The 19324-nt window shown below is 39.6% G+C and overlaps 1 protein-coding gene across 1 annotated transcript; it reads left to right on the forward strand.

Moving 5' to 3' along the window:
* Positions 1-9340: 9340 nt before the first annotated feature.
* Positions 9341-12282, forward strand: LOC106394221 (agamous-like MADS-box protein AGL97). Its single transcript, XM_013834810.3, has one exon. It carries the CDS (start codon positions 11018-11020, stop codon positions 11816-11818), a length of 801 nt encoding a protein of 266 aa, XP_013690264.1. The 5' UTR covers positions 9341-11017; the 3' UTR covers positions 11819-12282.
* The last annotated feature ends 7042 nt before the right edge of the window (positions 12283-19324 follow it).

Here is a 19324-nt window from a genome sequence, read left to right on the forward strand (position 1 = left end):
GTTCACAGGAAAATAAAAAAATTCAAAAAAGCAACAAAATTACTTTTCTGTTCTGCAAATCCATAACAAAAAAAACTAACCCTTAATATTCGTATTGATTTGTTGGTTATATAACTATTTGCATAAGTTTTTATTCTATGTTATTCTGATCATATTCGAATATATTATGTGGAAATTATTGTTAACAACTAATTTAATAGAACACATATATTAAAGTATCCATATCAAACTATAAAGTATGTTAAAATATTATGTGGAAATTATTGTTAACAATTAATATATATTTTATGTAAAGTTTATCAACGTATTCTTATGTGCTTGCCTCAATTAAAAAACACTAAATCTTGCAAACAAAACTTAAAACAATTAAATTGTTTATTAATTATTTTAGTATATTATCAATACTATTAAAATGAAAAAGAATTATTTACTTACAAATAGTATAGTTTGAACCATTATGTTTAACTAGATTTTTTATTATTTCTACTTATACCTAACTTAATTATTATTAAATATATATCTTAGCGTAAAATTAAAGAACTAAATAACTAATCAACTTTTATAAATGAATATATTAAATTTATATTAACACTGAATTTAAGTAACTAATCAATTATATTTTATTTATTAATATAAAATTATATATGTATATACAATTGTACTTTGATTCATATGTAAGAAACAAATTCTCCAAAACCCTCACCGAATAAATAATAATATAATTCATATAGGTAGAGTGATAAAATTATATATTATATATAAAATTATATATATATTATAAAATAAATATTATTTTAAGACACTTTATAGTTATTTTAAAATATGGGTCTGCAGAGTCTAATTTTAAGATACTTTATAGTTATTTTAAAATTAGATATCATATATATATAATATAAAATAAATATTATGTTTGCAGAGTCTATATGAGTCTGTTTAAATTGTTTAAAAAAAAAAGATAAAATAAATATTATTAGTTAATTAATTTTAATATTTCATGATATGATAGAACATGTTATTATTGATATTTTTATGAGTATAGGTTATTCCAACAAACATGTAAAATATTTGTCAAATATAAAACTATCTGAACAAAACAAAAAACATTAAGCTAGACTTCGCGTTCAGGTACCCATTGGGATACATATTAAATATTTAAAATTTTGGTTCTAAACTATATCACATCCTATGTCTCACTCTGGTAAAATTTCTAGTATGGATCGGGTTCAAATGTAACACATAGGTTTTGATTCTAATTTGTATCACATACTAAAACCAATAAAGTAACCATCTATCATTCAGATTCTGGTTATATTGGTTCGGTTCGAATATATCCAAATTTAAATCTAACATTTAAAAGAAAAACTTAAGAAATAATTAATATTTATATAGAATTAAATATTTTAAATGTAAATACTTATTTTATATATTATTTCAAACTAAATACATAATTGAATATATATCTGAAATACATATTTATGTTAAATATTTATATTTGTGATTAATTAAGACATTCTGATCGGTTTTCAGATTATTTTCGGGTTTTTCATTTTCGGATTATCGGTTCGGGTTCGGATAATAGCACTTCGAGTTTGGATATATTTCGTACCACTTTACAAGATTCATTCTGGTATTTCTTATATTTCAGACCGGGTAAACGGTTATTTTTGTTTAGGTTTGGTCCAAACTTCGGGTTACGGATTTTATGCTCATGCCTACTTTAAATAATAAGTAAATGCTATTATTAAAATTTTCACCAAAAAATTATCTCACGTTTTTACATGTCCGGGTTTGGATAATAAAATTTTGAGTTCTGTTGTGTACCCTTCTACAAAATCCATTATGGTTTTTCTTATTTTGACTGGATACGGATTTGTCACTACAAGAAAACACAGTTTTAGCAAGGAAATTTAACGAGGAAAACTATTCCTCGTGAAATTACGATGACTTAACGATGAAATTGCGAGGAAATAAAGTTTCGTCGTAATGGCCTTGTAAAATACCGAGTAAAGCTTTTCCTCGTAAAATCGTCGTAAGTTAACGTGGTTTTTCCGAGAAAAATGTGTTTCGTCGCAAATTCGTCGTAATTTTAGCATGATTTTTACGAGGAAATAACTTACGAGGAAAGAACGAGAAATCCACCAACTTAACACGTTTTTTTTGCCACCAACCTAATTTTTCGTCGTAAATTCCTAGCAAAATTCAACTACCAGATTCGAAAATTTTCTATATATATGGAGGTTTGAACATAATTTTAAGCACACCAACAAGAAAAAAAAAGTGAAAAAAATGTCGGGCTTGGGAAATATTTTCGAGTTGCGGAGGTGGATGTATATGCATAGAGATGCTAACGGGAGAGTGACGAAAGAATATCTTGCTGGGTTGGAGCGTTTTATGCATCAAGCAGATTCTACACCGCTCGCCCAAGAAAGCGGTAAAATATTCTGTCCTTGTAGGAAATGTAACAATTCAAAGTTGGCAAATCGTGAAAATGTTTGGAAGCATTTAGTAAATAGAGGTTTCACGCCAAATTATTATATCTGGTTTCAACATGGAGAAGGTTATAGTTATGATCAGAATGAAGCTAGTAGTAGTAATAACAACTTTCAAGAAGAACCGGTTGATCATCAATTGCATAATGCACATAGTTACCATCAGGAGGATCAGCCGATGGTAGATTATGATAGGGTTCATGATATGGTAACTGATGCATTCGTAGCTCATGATGATGAAGATGAAGAACCTAACATAGATTCAAAAAAGTTTTATGAAATGTTAGATGCGGCAAATCAACCACTTTACAGTGGTTGTAGAGAAGGTCTCTCTAAATTGTCATTGGCTGCTAGAATGATGAATATTAAAACTGATCACAATCTACCTGAAAGTTGCATGAACGAATGGGCAGATTTATTTAAAGAGTATTTGCCGGAAGACAATGAGTCTGCTGATTCTTATTATGAGATTCAGAAACTGGTTTATAGTCTTGGGTTGCCTTCGGAGATGATAGATGTTTGCATCGACAACTGCATGATCTACTGGGGAGATGATGAGAAGTTGGAAGAATGTCGATTCTGCAAGAAACCACGATTCAAGCCGCAAGGAAGGGGACGTAATAGGGTACCGTACCAAAGGATGTGGTACCTACCAATTACAGATAGATTGAAAAGATTGTACCAATCGGAGCAGACTGCTGGAAAGATGAGGTGGCATGCCGAGCATACTCAGACGGATGGTGAGATGACTCATCCATCAGATGCAAGAGCCTGGAAACATTTTAACAAAGTACATCCGAATTTCGCTAGCAATAGCCGGAATGTGTACCTCGGATTATGCACAGATGGATTTAGTCCATTTGGAATGTCAGGGAGACAATATTCATTGTGGCCTGTCTTTCTTACGCCATACAACCTGCCACCGGAGATGTGCATGCAACGGGAGTTTTTATTCTTGACCATATTAATACCCGGTCCGAAGCATCCAAAAAGGTCACTTGATGTTTTCCTACAACCACTGATAAAAGAGTTGAAGGATTTGTGGTCAACAGGGGTGAGGACGTATGACTGCTCAACGAAGAAGAATTTTACGATGCGAGCTATGCTTTTGTGGACCATAAGTGACTTTCCTGCCTATGGGATGTTGTCTGGATGGACTACACATGGGAGATTAGCTTGTCCATATTGTAATGGAACGACAGATGCATTTCAACTGAAGAATGGTAGAAAGACAAGTTGGTTCGATTGTCACCGTCGATTTCTTCCAGTTGGCCATCCGTACCGAAGAAACAAGAATTTGTTTAGGCACAAAAAGGTTGTGAGAGACACTCCTCCTCCATATCTAACTGGAGAACAAATTGAAGCGCAAATCGACTACTACGGAGCTAACGAAACAGTTCGCTGGGGTGGTAATTGGCATGTCCCTCGTAATATGCCTGATTCTTACGGTGTTCATCACAACTGGCACAAGAAGAGTATATTTTGGGAGTTACCATATTGGAAGGATCTCCTTCTGCGCCACAACCTTGATGTGATGCATATAGAGAAGAATTTCTTTGAGAACATCATGAATACAATATTGAATGTCCCAGGGAAGACAAAAGACAACATAAAATCGAGGTTGGACTTGCCGGATATTTGCTCAAGAAGTGAGTTACATATAAAAAGCAATGGCCAAGTTCCCGTTCCAATTTTTAGATTGTCTTCAGAAAAAAAGTCGGTTTTGTTCAATTGGGTGGCATCAGAAGTGAAGTTCCCTGATGGGTATGTTTCAAATCTTTCAAGATGTGTTGAAAAGGGTCAAAAGTTCTCCGGGATGAAGAGTCATGATTGTCATGTCTTTATGCAACGACTTCTGCCATTTGCATTTGCGGAGCTACTTCCAACAAACGTACATGAAGCACTTGCAGGTAGTTTACAATAGGACAATAATATTAAATTGGTTTAGTTTACAATAATAGTATTTGACTAACAATGTGTTTAATTGTTTTTGGAATAGGCATTGGAGCATTTTTCAGGGATTTGAGCACACGCACTCTTAAAGAAGAAGTCGTAGAACAGCTTCAGGAGAACATTCCTATCTTATTGTGCAACTTGGAGAAGATATTTCCTCCAGGCTTTTTTGACGTGATGGAGCATCTAGCTATCCACCTCCCATATGAGGCATTGCTTCGTGGACCGGTACATTACGGATGGATGTATCAGTACGAGCGAGCCATGAAATATTTGAAGGGAAAAGCAAAGAACCTCGCCAAAGTTGAAGGTTCTATAATTGCTGGAAGTTTGACAGAAGAAGTTTCTCACTTCACATCGTACTACTTTGCGTCAAAAGTACGTACCGAAGAAGAGCTCCAAGAAGATATGATGATGGTGGCGTTGCGCCCACATATGCAGTTGTTGGTGTTCCAGAAATCTTTAGCCAGATTGGACGACTTGGTGGGAAATCAAAACAGGTTTGGTGGTCGAGTGAAGAAGACGCTCATAGTGCACACACCTATATTCTACTCAATTGCGAGGATCCATTGATGCGTTATTTTGAAAGGTAACTTAAATTGAGTATACATTATATAATTGAGAGAGATTAATTCATGTAAAATGTGAATTTACAGCATGTTTGTTTCACAAGTCGAAGAAACATTTCCTGGTATATCCACAAGTGACGTAGACAAAAGAAAAGATCAACACTTTGTTAAGTGGTTGAAGAATCAGGTATTAATCAAATACTTTTAAAATTTTCATACATGAATGATTTGTATTTCAACGTTCTTTTTATTTTTAAATAGGTTGATTATGACGACGATGCAGATTATCCTAAGTGGTTACACGAAGTAATTCAATCTCCACTTGTAAAGGTCACCACATCACAGATGTATTTCACACGAGGCTATACTTTTCACACATATGAGTATGGTAAACAGCGGGCAACCAGTAACTATGGAATTTGTGTGAAAGGAGAAACAGATTTCTACGGAATCTTGACGGAGATTATTGAAGTCGAATTCCCAGGGATATTGAAGCTAAAATGCGTCCTCTTCAAGTGTGAATGGTTCGACCCCGTCGTCAATAGAGGTGTTCGGTTGAACAAATTCGGTGTAGTAGATGTCAACGGTGGCCGGAGGTACAACAAATTCGAGCCCTTCATCTTAGCTTCACAAGCAGACCAAGTTAGCTTCCTTCCATACCCACGGATGAGAGAGTCGGGTATAAATTGGTTAGCCGTGATCAAAGTTACACCTCGAGGACGAATCATCGTAGGAGAAGAACCACCATTGCAAGAAGAACAAATAAATGAAGTTCATGAACCTGAACAAGAAATTGATGACATCCTTCTCATTGATCCGCATAATCACGAGTATGAAGATCTTACCGAAGATCCCACGGAGGAAGCTGTTGAAGACGAGTTTCATGTAAATGATGATGTTTCAAGTGATGACGAGAATGTCGATGAATCCGATTAATGTATTTCATATTTGTATGAGTTTGATTTATTATATATAATTAAAGATAATGGGAGTTTATTTATAAATAAGATATCGACATTAATTATAAGTAAAGGAATTGTGTTTTTATAATTTTCGGTTTGGATTAGAATGAATTGCTTGAGGTTAAAGGATAGAAGTGTTTGATATATGAAGTAGAAGATAAAGAAGATGTGGTTTGGGATTTGGGGTTTCGTTTTAGGGGTTTAGAGACAGTCGTCGTACTTTCCACGTTATCTCACGGGAATTTTACGACGATTTATAATACATTACCTCGCATATTCCACGGTAACAGTAAACGTCGTAAGAGCCTCGTTAACTTACGTGGACTAAGAGACGATTTATAATTAAAAAAGCGGACCTCGCTTATTCCACGTAAGACCAAAACGTCGTAAGAGCCTCGTTAACTTACGTGGAATGAGCGAGGTTAGCTTTTTTATTTTACTTTTCGTCGTTAATTCGTCGGTAAATATAAACCCTAAACTAAAATGAAACCCAAATCCCTAAACCCCAAATGTGCAAACCCTAAAACTCCCCATCCTACTTCATATAAACTAAAAAAAAATTAATTTTCAATTTTATATAAACTTAAAAAAAAAAGAGAAGAAAGATATTGGAAACACATATGACGAGATACGTAAGTGTAGCCCACATAAATCTACATCATTTGTATTCAAATATCTTCTTCTCTTTTTTTTTATGTTTTTAAACCTTTCATATATGATTTGTAGAGTGTGTTTGATTTGTTGTGTGATATGTCAAATTCAAAATTTGTAAAATTGTTTTCCAACGTATTAAACCTTTCAAATTCAAAAAAATATATATTGAAGTTAAAGGGTTAGAAATATATGAAGTATAAGATAAGAAATATAAGGAAGATAGGGTTTGAGGTTTGGAGATAAGAAAGATAGGGTTTGAGGTTTGGGGTTTAAAATTTTAGGGGTTAGCAAAAAAAGCCTCGCTATTTGCACGTAAAATCGATGATAAAAACAAAAATCGTCGCAAGAACGACGTTAAATAAAACACGGGCCTCTGTATATCCTCGTTAATTTGCTTGGGCCTTGCGACGAAACAAAAGACGGGCCCACGTAAAATCGATGATAAAACAAAAATCGTCGCAAGAACGACGTTAAATAAAAGACGGGCCTCTGTATATCCTCGTTAATTTGCTTGGGCCTTGCGACAAAACGAAAGACGGGCCTCTGTCTTTCCTCGTTATTTTGCGACGAATTGTCGACGAACACTAATCCTATATATAGGCGAAACCGCAGCCCTCTTCATTTCCTCTCTAATTCCTCTCTACAGCCTCTCCATTTCCTCTCAACATGGTAACTCTCTTTCCTCTCTAAGTAGTTTAGGGAATTTAGATTAGGTGGTTAGTTTAGGGAATTTAGTTTACGAAATTAGTTTACAAAATTTAGGTTTCCTCATTTTATTAATTACGTAGTTAATACTGTTCATAATTTTTTATTTACTCTTGACTTTAATTTAGAAATTTAAATTTTGCAGACTATTCGTAGGCACCAGCGTAGTGCTCACTACTCGCAGATGTTCGGTCCACCGGGTAGTCGGTTAGACCCGTCTTCACTTCCCGGTTCTTCTTCAGCTCCTGGTTCTTCGGGTCAGCAGGAGACCGTCCCCGAGACTCAATCTTCTCAGAGAGTCTCGCCTTCTTCTACGGCATCGCCATCAGTTCCTCATGTGCCTCCTCCGGTAGCTCCTCCTCCGATGCCAGCTCCTCATGTGCCTCCTCAGATGCCCGCCCATCAGGTTCATGCTGATTTGATGGTGCCAGCGAGTTGTCCTTACTCTCAGTACACTGTTGAGGACATTCTCGGTTTGCCAGGCAGAGAAGGCTTACCGATCATAGACCCCGACCGACCTGAAGGAACTCTTTGGTATGTATGTTACATTTATTTTTTAAAATTCATTTGTGACTTTAATAAATATTTAAAACTTTGAATTTGTTTTTTTTTTCCAGGTTTGGGGTTGATAACTGCCTTGCAACAGAAGTAACCGAGACGATTAAAGGTTACTTCTCCATGGCACATCCCAACTGGAAATCCACTCCGATCTACATCAGAAGGACGTGGTTCAAGATTTACGCTGTAAGTTTTTACAATTTATTCCTGATTTATATTTTTTAAATTTTATTTTTCTAAACTAATTATTAATGTTTTTTTTTTTGCAGCAAAAATTTAATTGGTCCATGGGGGTCACTGAGAAGGTGCGGAAAGAGTTTATCGACAAGGCGAAGAAACGTTTGTTGGACACGGTCTCCAACTGGAAGGGTGACTGGATCGTGAAGGGCTATGAGCGGGGCAAACCCTCAACCATCACCACGGACGTGTGGGATGGCCTCATCCGTTACTGGAGGGATCCTGATGCCATGAGAGTCGCCCAGTCTTGCTCCGCCTCCCGTAACTCGGTAGATGAGCATGGCCACAGGGCGATGCAACATAGTACGGGCCAAAAACCACACGCCCGCGTCCGTTTGGAAATGGTACGTAATTTAAATATTTAACTTTTTGATTTTTAATATATATATATATATATATATATAATAAAAACTTTCTTAACTATTTTTAGGCCAAGGAGTTGGGACGTTTACCGACTCTTATGGAACTTTTCGATCGGACCCACAAAAACAAGGCGGGCGCATTTGTAGATGAGAGGTCTGAGAAGATCTACAATGATGTGGCAGCTCGTATTGACGAGCGTGAGACCCAGCTGGCGCAGGAGTCCGCCGACGGATCACCCGTCGTCTTATCCACAATAGAAGTGGATAGAATTTACGAGGAGGTAAATTTTATATAAATTTTTTATTAATTCCATTTTACTTTAAAATTTAAATTTTAATATATATTTTATTGTTTTTTAAGGTCGCTCCTAAGAAAAAGGGACGTGTGTTGGGGATTGGTTCCGTCAACGATGTTCCGAGAGCGACTTCCTCTTATGGCCAGAGACGGGATGATGAAGTCTCTCAGCTGCGCGACGTGTTGGAGACGACACAACATCAGCTGTCGTCGACACAAAACGAGTTGGCCTCGACAAAATCGTCGTTCACAGCTCGTATGACTGGTCTCGAGAACTTCTTGGACGTCATAGCGGCCACAAATCCGGAATGGGAGGCCATGTTCAGGACCATGAGACAACAAAACCCCATTCCAGGCGAGACATCCGTGCAAGTCAACGAGGAAGATCTCTCGAGAAGGAGCGAGGAATTCTACGACGCGGCAATGCAGCATTAGTTTTTTTTTTTGTTATTGTATTTTAAAATTCAAAACTTATTTATATATTATATAATTTCATTTTAATTCGGCCAAAAAATTTTTTCTATTCGATTTAATTTCAATTAAAATTTTATTAATAAATTAAATAAATATAATTTTTATTTATAAATTCAGTAAATAGAAAACAAAGTAATTTCGTCGCTAATTCCCGATGTATTAACGAGGAAAATTAACGACGAAATATCGAGGAACAATTATCGAGGATTTTACGTGGATTTAGTTACGATTCTATTACGACGAATTGTTTTCGTGTTTCTTACGTTTTTATTACGACGAATTTATTTAGAGGTTTTTGCGTGTCTTTTACGACGAATCATTTACGAGTTTCTTACGAGGAAGCACAACGACCGCGTTACGTGGAAACCCCACGTGGTCTTTACGACGAAAACTTAATTCTTCTTTACGAGGAAAATATAACCTCGCTAATTAACGAGGAAATGGCGACGAATCTTCTCTTACGACAATCATATAACGACGAAACGCCTTTCACCGCCATTTTCTCGTAAGCCTTCTTTTCCGAGGAAATAACGACGATTTTGGCCGTCGTTAAATTTGTGTTTTCTTGTAGTATGTTTTTTTTTGTTTGAGTTTGGTTTGAACTTCGGGTTGCGTATTTTACACATATGTCCACTTTAAATAAAGAGAAAATACGATTATATAAAATTTTCACCAAAAAATTATTCCGCGCTTTGAAAATCTAGTTTGAGTTTATAAGACTCCGGTGAAATATAAAACAGAAACATAAAGATAAATAGCCATTGAGCTTTATCGTGTAGGAAAAATAAAAGAGGAAATCTGTTTAAAAGCCAGGTTAGATATTCTTCTATTCCAACTGAGATCCTTCCACTAGAAACAAATTACTATTGGACTGTAGACGCTTCTTGGAAGTCACCAAACGAGAAGATTGGCATTGGATGGTCCTTTTACAGTAAACAAGGCACTTTTAAGGCTTAAGACCATGATTATCGGTAAAACTCCTAAAGGAAATTCTGTAATGCATCCAACTCATTCACCTTTGATTGCAGAATCCGTAGTAATGTGGCTGGGGGAAGAAAATCTGTTCGGTAATCAAACCGGTACGAGTTGGTACGAGTATATCAATTAGGTTTAGTCAAATTGGTCTGGGTTTAATGTTTACTTATTCTCCTAATTCCTTATTCGAATAATGTTGAGAGAGATTAGAAAACCTAATTCCTTATTCGAAATCTAGGGAGAAGAAACGAAAAGAAAGAAGAAGATAATGGGCTGCTGATGCAATTTTTGGGGAAAGAAAATCGGTTCGGTAAATTATTTTATTTCCATTACTCGAACCAAACTTTGGTATGAGTAAGGTTTAATCGAACCGGTCTGGTTTTGATGATACAAAAACCCTAGAGACAAACAGGGAAAAAAAAGAGAACCGGTTCGGTTCGGTAATTTATTTATTTTAACCACTCGAACGGTCGAACCAACTTTAGTATGAGTAAATGAAGGAGGTTTAATCGAACCGGTATTGGTTTTGATGTTACTTGTTAAAAAGGCAATATCGTAAGTTAATCCATGTTTAGTAACTGATTAGTCTGAAAAAAGGAAATAGTCTAAGTTAATTAATTTTAATGACTGGTTAGCGGATAAATTAATTACAACAACGTAACCTATATATACCGACCAGATAGATCGAGAGAGTGTTTACTTTGCTATCTTTTTGTTCTAAAGCTTCTCTACATTCTCTAAATCTCTGTAATATTGAAAACTAGGGTTTCGTTTTCTTCGAACAATGGTGAAAAGAGGAGGAACGAAGAGGAAAGCTGAGATTAAGAAGATCACTGACAAAAGCTCAAAGGCTGTAACTTTCACGAAGCGAAGAGATGGTCTCTTCAGTAAGGCCGCACAGCTCTGTCTTCTCGGCGACGCTCAGATCGCTATCTTAGCAACTCCTTCTTCTTCCCATTCCAACGTCTCTTTCTTCTCCTTCGGACACTCCTCGGTCGATTCGGTGGTCTCCGCATATCTCTCCGGTCAAAGGCCCGCTCCTCCTCCCGTTCCGGAAGACAGCAGAGAGATGCGGGAGGACATCGCTGTTTGCATGGCTCGGAAGGAACTCGGGCTAGGCTACTGGTGGGAGGACGAGAAGCTTCTTGCGAGTAAGAGCCGGGAAGAAATCATGGAAGCCATGGAGTCCATGCAGATACTGTGGAAGGCTGCGGAGAGGTTGCGTGATGAGTACGTCGTTGAATTTGATCGAAGAAAAGGATCGCATGAGAAGAAGGAGGACATGAGTAATGATCAAACAACGCTGATCAGTACAGAGGATGATCAGATCATCGCTGTTTGTGACAGTTTCTTCAACTACAACAACAACAACGCTGCTTTATCAACAACTCCTCCTGATGAGGATGAACATCATCATCAGATTGAGGCTGTTTCTGAAAATTATTGCAGCAACAAGAACGCTCTGTTATCACCTCCGGCTGCTGCAGGAGGAGGTTTGAATGATCTAGCTAATGTTGATTTGGATACAATTTTTGAAGGTTTGGCCGACCTTGATGCTGAGCTTGTCGCTTCTTTTCTCATGTGATGATGATCATGATGATGAGTCAATGATTACTAGGTACTGACTATTTCTTATGTAATTTGAGGAGAAAACTGATGCAACTCAAACAGGTTCAGCTTCGGTAATGATAACTGATAAGAGTTTCAGTTGTATTATTCTTTTTAGTTCAGTTCAATATTTGTATTTTTGTAGTCCATAATCATATGATTCTTTCTTTAATAAAATCTTTCTTTAGTCAGTGGATTCTACACTTTTCACTGTCGTGTGAGAGAAAACTGATTCAACTGAAACAGGTTCAGCTTCGGTAATGATAATAGCTCGAGTTTGTATTATGTTCAGTTTTGAAGCTTCAGTTTCAAAATCTTTAATGAAATCGTTCTTTTATATCTTTCACTGTTGTCTATTGGGACTTCAATGTTTTTTTAAGTAAACAAATATGAGTGCTGTTTTGTATAAGTTATCGTTGATATGCTTTGAATCTGGATGTTACATCTAGGTGATGGATGTTACATCACGTACATCGTATCGACTCGGTTGCATCAAGAGCGTTGCATCAAGTTATTATGGATGTTACATCTGATCGTGGGCTTAGGCCCATGAGTCCATAAAGTCTAGGGTTTTAGATACGGGATGCTACTATATATATCTTGTATTCGAAGTAACTCTAAACTTGCACTTTGTAAGCTCAATATCGCCTACAATAATAAAATTTCTCTTTGCTCGTGGACGTAGCTCTAGGGGTGAACCACGTTAAATATCTATGTCGTAGTTCCATTGCTTTTATTCATCTGTTTCCGCATCTATTCCTTCTCACGTCCGTCACAACAAACTGGTATCAGAGCTCGGGGTTGGTGATCTGGTGAGAAGATGTCTAGAATAAACGCGAAGATCGACAAGTCTGATGGTAGAAATAGCTTCAGTCTTTGGCAAATTAAGATGCAGGCGTTGTTGAAGCAACAAGGCATCTGAGAACTATTGTCAGGGAAGAAATCTGAAGCAGCTGATTTGGAGGCTCTGGAAGAGAAAGCGTTCTCAACAATTTTGTTGTGTCTAGCAGACGAGATTATCATCAAAGTGTCGGATGAGAAAACGGCTGCTAGTTAGTGGCAGAAGTTGGAGAGTTTGTACATGACAAAATCTCTGACGAATAAGCTACTTCTGAAGCAACACCTCTTCGCCTTGCGTATGCAAGAAGGTATTGAGCTTCGCAACCATCTTGACAAGCTAAATTCGATATTACTGGAGCTGCGTAACATCGATGTTAAGGTGGAGGATGAAGAAGCGGCACTAATCATGTTGGTATCTCTGCTGAACTCCTTCGAGAACTTCGTGCAATCGTTCATTGCTGGCAAAGATACAGTGAAACTAGAAGAAGTTAGGTCGGCGCTTCATAGTCGGGAATTACGCCATAAGGCATCCAGCTCAGGGACAGACAATCAAGCATCGGGCTTGTTTGTCAGTGGTGTGAAGGGACATGGGAACAGAAGGACTTCGAAAGATAGGAAGTCGTTTCCAAGGGATCCTAAAGCATCTGATATTTGCAACTATTGCAAAGAGAAGAGACATTGGAAGTCAAACTGTCCCAAGATGAAGGAGCAGCAGTTTTGGTCTGTTGCAGTAGCCGAGGATGAAACCAAGTCTGACGACGACAACACTCTTGTTGTGCAAGGACACACACACTCTTCTGATGTGTGGGTTCTTGATACGGGAGCATCCTACCATATGACACCGAGGAGAGAGTGGTTTTTAGAGTACACAGAGGTACTTGACAGCAAGATTAAGATGGCAAACGACTTTGTCTGCAAGATTGTTGGGATCGGCTCAATCGAGTTCATGACACATGATGGTAGATTCTGCACATTGAACAAGGTTAGGCATGTTCCATCAATGACGAAGAATTTGATATCCGTGAGTCTTCTGGACAAGAGAGGGTTCAAATATTCGGGTGGCGATGGAGTTTTGAATGTCTACAGGGGTTCTGATGTGATTCTGAAGGGTTTCATGAACGGTACTCTGTATTTGCTGAAGGGTACAACGGTTACCGGTTCAGCAAATGTTGCATCGCCAAAGATCCTAAAGGAAGATATGACTAAGCTATGGCATATGAGGCTTGTACATATGGGTGAGCGTGGGATGCAGCATCTGCCGAAGCAAGATATGTTTCATTCTGATATTGGTTTGGAACTCTACTCGGAAGAGTTTAAACAGTTTTGTAAGGATGCAACATCTGCCAAGCATCTTACAAACAGGGGAACACCACATCGGGATGGTGTTGCAAAATGGATAAACCAGATAATGCTAGAGAGAGCGATGTGCATGCTCTCGAGTGCTGGTTTGGAGAAGCGGTTTTGGGCTGAAGCAGTTAACATGGCTTGCTACTTGATAAATCTTGTTTCCCACACATGCATCGAGTGGAGGATACCTTCTGAGGTGTGGTGTAGAAACCCGTTCAAAAAAAAAAAAAAAAAAAAAAAAAAAGAGAGAATGGTCGAGTGTCTTTGTGGTGGTCGAATCGTGGGCGGTAAAGATCGATCGGGAAATTTCGAAGAACGAGGTGGTCGAAGAAGTGATCATGGGTGAACTATGAGTCGAATAAGTTGCTCGACCATAGTTAGAAGATGTCTTAGATTGATCAGACGGACGTTTTGGAAGCATAACAATTTTGGAAGCACGACAGTTTAGAAGCTCGACGTTTTTGAAGACCGACGTTTCTTCATCACGAAGTTTTCTTGGAAAATCTTCATATCAGTAAAATATTATTCTGGAGACATCATAAGTTGGAAGCAGGATGGGAATTAAGCACGACGGGAAGCAAGCACGACGGGATCGAAGCACGACGGGAAAACCTGAAATTGGGCGAAAACCCTAATTTCGGTATTATGGAATTCTTCGAGGAAGCCGGAGGCTCGGGAAATATTTTTACAGGATATCAGAATTCATCTGGAGTCTATTAAAAATATTTAGAGCATCAGAACGGGAGCGGAAAAATATTCGGGATTGATCACGGGTCAGAAATTTGCCGGAAGGGTAAAAAATCGCATAAACCGACCGAGAAGCCCGAGGTGGCTTGTTGCATGGGTTCAGAACGTGGTGTCAAGCATCTAACAAGCTGAGTGTCTCCAGAAGCTCGAGGTGTCGCCGTGCATGGAAGCTGTACATGCAGCCTGACATGTAGAAGCACGAGGTGGATCGACCAAGCACGAGGTGTCTCCGCGCATGCAACCGAAGCATGCTGATCGACATGTGTGTACTGGTGTGGCTTCTTGCATGCACTCCAGGCATGCATCCTGACATTTGGGAGGAGTGGTGGCGTCCTGCATGTGTCCTGGACATGCAGCCTGACATGTGGAGCACGAGGTGCCGCCGCGCATGCGTCCGGAGCCATGCGAAGCGACACACGGGCTGCCACCAACCTGAAGCTGATTGGCTGGTGTCTCCTATAAATACCCCACGACCCCAGCTCATTTCTTCACATCCAGACCTGTCCAAACCAAGTTAAAAACGTGAGAGAGAAGTAGAAAAAGAAAGCAAGTGATTCCGAGCTATTTCGAGAATTTTAGAGAGTTTTCGAGGTCAGTTCTCTACTGATTTCGAGTCAGCGCCTAGGGACGGTTCTGTCCAACTGAATTCGTCCAGGGCACTCAGTTCCTTTGTTGATCAAGTGGAGATGCTGTCCGGAGTTAGTTCAGTTCTACGGGTTCAGATCAGTCGAAGTTCTGCTCGATACTCCGCCGGGAAGTCCGAAGAACTGTCCAGAAGCTAAAGGAGGTTCTGTCCGAGTCCAGATCAGTCTGTCGAGGCTTGTCAGTTTCTTCATGGTGAAGCCGAGGTTCTGTCCAAGTCAAGATCAGTTCAGTCCAGTCCAGTCAAGTCGTCCCTTGGGTTTTGGCTAAGTCCTCTCCGATCAACCAGCTACTTCTCGCCTAGAACACTGTGAGTTGGCTTGTTTGAATTCCACTTGGAATTTAGGGTAGTTCTGTGAGTTGGTTTTGTTTGAGTTCCACTTGGAACTTAGGTAAGATCGAGTATTCATATAGAGTAGAATGCTCACATTCTTGCATGGTAGAGTCCTTGGGGTTATTTATTAAACCGGACTCAGTTTAGCACGGGCTAGCTGAGATGAAATGGAATTAAGACTGAGATAATAACCTGACTAGGACTAGGATGCATCATGGTTTATATTCTTGCGTGTTGATATGGTTGAGTGCAGATTCCCGTTATCTTTAAAGATAGTGTCGTAGCATGAGGCCGAATTATCTGGGTAACGGTTTGATTGAGTAGATTGATTGAGTAGATTTAATTAAATGCTTGTTCGTTTAATTAATCTTGTTGAATAAGGTTAGTCATCTCTTGGTAAGGGAGTGACTAACTGGTTGAGTTGTTTAGTGATAATATTGTTGTTTAGGGATCTTGGCCATATAGGCCGATCTCATGGTTGTGATGTTGATACTACGGGTCCTATGCCATATAGGCTGGACTACGAGTATTAGTTGATATTTTCGTAGACTCCTATATATTGTTTAGTTTTGGGTTGGAGTCTTGTGTCGAGTGTGTGTTATGCCGACAGCAGGTGCGAAACCCGCCCATGCTAGGTATGTTTTGGGGTGGACTAGTGTTTCCTCGCCCTCGTATTCAGCGGGTTCAAGGAAACCCCTTATTCGTTGGATCGGGAAGACTCAGATAGACGGGGTCATGGCCTATGGCTGAGTGATTACACGACGGTGTAATGTGGCAGTGACCCGAAGGACTGTGGGCTGTCGCGCGGTGACCCGAAGGACTGTGGGCCGCGGTCGGTTGAAAGTTCCTTCTTTTGGCCTTTGTGGTAGGGAGATAGGATATTGCCGATAGAGAGGAGGAACACGAAGTCACCAGGGCCCAGGTTAGAGTGTTGTGTTAGTGTGTCGTAGAGGGTTATGGAACCCTCGAGTTAATGTAGCACCGATATACGGTGTTACGAGTAAGATCGAGTCATTGGTAGTTACTATCTTATTATTGTTGTGGTTGTGGTTGTTGATTGCTTTGTTTGCAGGTTCTGACATTAAGTCCTAAGTCTGGCTTAGGTACCGGATTAGGCTTGGTGTGTATTTTGTTAGTGTAGGCCTGACGTTGGCCTGTATGTGTTTGAGGGATTACTTGTGAAGGGTGGTGGATATTAAAGCTATGCGGTATCATTGGTTGGCCGATCATGTTCTTGTTTGATTGTTGGTCGACCGGCTCATGATACTTGTATAGTCTAAGTGTCTAACACTACATGAGTACTGAACTCAAGCGTATATATGGTTAACTAGGGATTGGTTGTTGACTTGTTTAAATGCAGGTTCCCGTTACTTGAAGTTAGATTATGGCAGGAGGCCAAGTCTAACTTAGTAACGGTTTGCTTAGCCTTAGCTTATATTGCATGCTAGGGCTAGATTGATTGTTATTTTGGGTTGTCTGGGTTAGAGTCTAGGTTGCGGGTAGATGCCGCCAGCTCATTGAGTAATACTAGATTACTCATCCAACTCCGTTGTCCTTTTTGCAGGTCGCTTTAGGTAAGGATGATTGGATAGCATGGTGCTGGACGTTAGGACCGCCGGTGTAGATTTTCATGCCTTTTGTAAACGGTATTGTGAATTGTGTTATGTTGACTCGATTTGGCATTAGGCCGGGCCTAGTCTTGAATTATTCAATGTATGAATATTTCTTAAATCAATAAAAGTAATTGTTTTATATGCGCTTCATGAGTATTCTGATATTTGACTAGTCCGGTCTAACACAACGTTAGGTCGTGGTACGGGTTGAAAAGCTTTAGGCCTCGATCTAACGGAAAACGCTAACTCTAGGTACGGGTTGCCAAGCCTTGTGCCTTGACGCAGCGGGACGTGTTAGTGGACGAACTGGTCGAGGTCGTGGAGTAAATTTTGTGACTCTGGCCGGATCGTCCCTAACCCGTCACGTAGCGCTTCTGGACCATGGTGTTGGGTTGGACGGTCAGTCATGTTCTTGTTTGATTGTTGGCTGGCCGGTTGGCCTTTCATCTCCAACTTTTGGTGTGGGTCGTCCGTCGGTCATGTTCTTGTTTGATTGTTGGCCGGTGGGTTGACCTATGCCTAGGACGGTTCGGGGGTGTTACATGTGGTCAGATAGATCTGCTGAATATTCACTTTTAAGAGTATTTATGGGCTACGGTGATGGAATCAAGAGATACATGGTCTGGTCTCCATCAGAAAACGGAATGGTTCTAAGCAGGAATGGTGTCTTCGATGAAGCATCTATGGTTAGAAGCTCAGGTCAAGTTCAGAAGTAGAAAAGGGTAGCATTGATAAACAGGTGGAGCTGCAAGATGATCATGAAGTGATCGATGTGCAGGCACACACAGAAAATCAAGTGGAGCGTGTAGAAGATGTTCAGTTGGATCTACGAAGATTCAACCGCTTGATGTTACAGAGCGTAGCATCGTGAAAGATCGACCAAGAAGGGTTGATGTAAGGCCACCAAAGAGATATCACTTTGATGATATGGTGGGTTATGCACTTTAGGTTGCAGAGGAAGTGGATGCGTCATCCACTTACATGGAAGTTGTTTCTAGTCCCGAGTCTGAGAAACGGCATGTTGCAACAAGAGACGTGGAGTTTCATTAGAAGAATCATACATGGGATCTGGTCACATTACCATCGGGGAGAAGGGATGTTACATGCAAGTGGGTCTTCAAGATTAAGGATGGAGCATCACTGGCAGAAGGAGTTAAGTATAAAGCTCGGGTTGTTGCAAGAGGGTTCAGCCAGAGAGAGGGAGTAGACTACAATGAGATGTTCTCACCTGTGGTCAGAGATACTTTCATCAGAGTGTTGCTAGCGCTGGTAGCACGCCAGGACTTGGAGCTTGAGCAATTTGATGTGAAGACAGTGTTTCTTCATGGAGAGCTAGAGGAGATATACATGACTCAGCCAGATGGTTGTCGAGTTCCTGAAAAAAATGACTATGTGTGTACGCTTCATAAGTCACTTTGTGGATTTAAGCAGGCTCTCAGAGGATGGTACAAGAGATTAAACAGATATATAATCAAGTTGGGGTACATCAAAAGTCCTTATGATTGGTGTGTCTGCGTGAGTAAGTTGAAGGATGCAACATTCATATGTTTGGTACTCTACGTGGATGACATGTTGTTAGCTGAAGAGAAGTGTGACATCGAGAAGCTGAAGCTTCTGGGTTCTGAAGTTGAGATGAAGGACTTGGGTGCAGCAAAGAAGATTCTAGGGATGGAGATCTTCAGAGATAGGGAGAAGGAGTTCTTGTCACAGAAGGCCTATATTAATGAGGTGTTGACAAGGTTCGTGATGTCTTCAGGTGAACATATCAGTACTTTGTGCACTGCAAATGATCATCTCACCATGTATATGGTTTAGCCCGTTGGGGCATCTGGCCCGTTGAGGCATCATGCCCGTCGGGGCATCTGGTCCGCAAGGACTTCTGGCCCGTTGGGGCATCTGGTCCGCAAGGACATCTGGCCCGTTGGGGCGTTTGGTCCGTTGGGACATCTGGCCCGTTGGG

Source organism: Brassica napus, chromosome C8 (assembly GCF_020379485.1).
Source record: "Brassica napus cultivar Da-Ae chromosome C8, Da-Ae, whole genome shotgun sequence".
Classification (NCBI taxonomy): Eukaryota; Viridiplantae; Streptophyta; class Magnoliopsida; order Brassicales; family Brassicaceae; genus Brassica; species Brassica napus.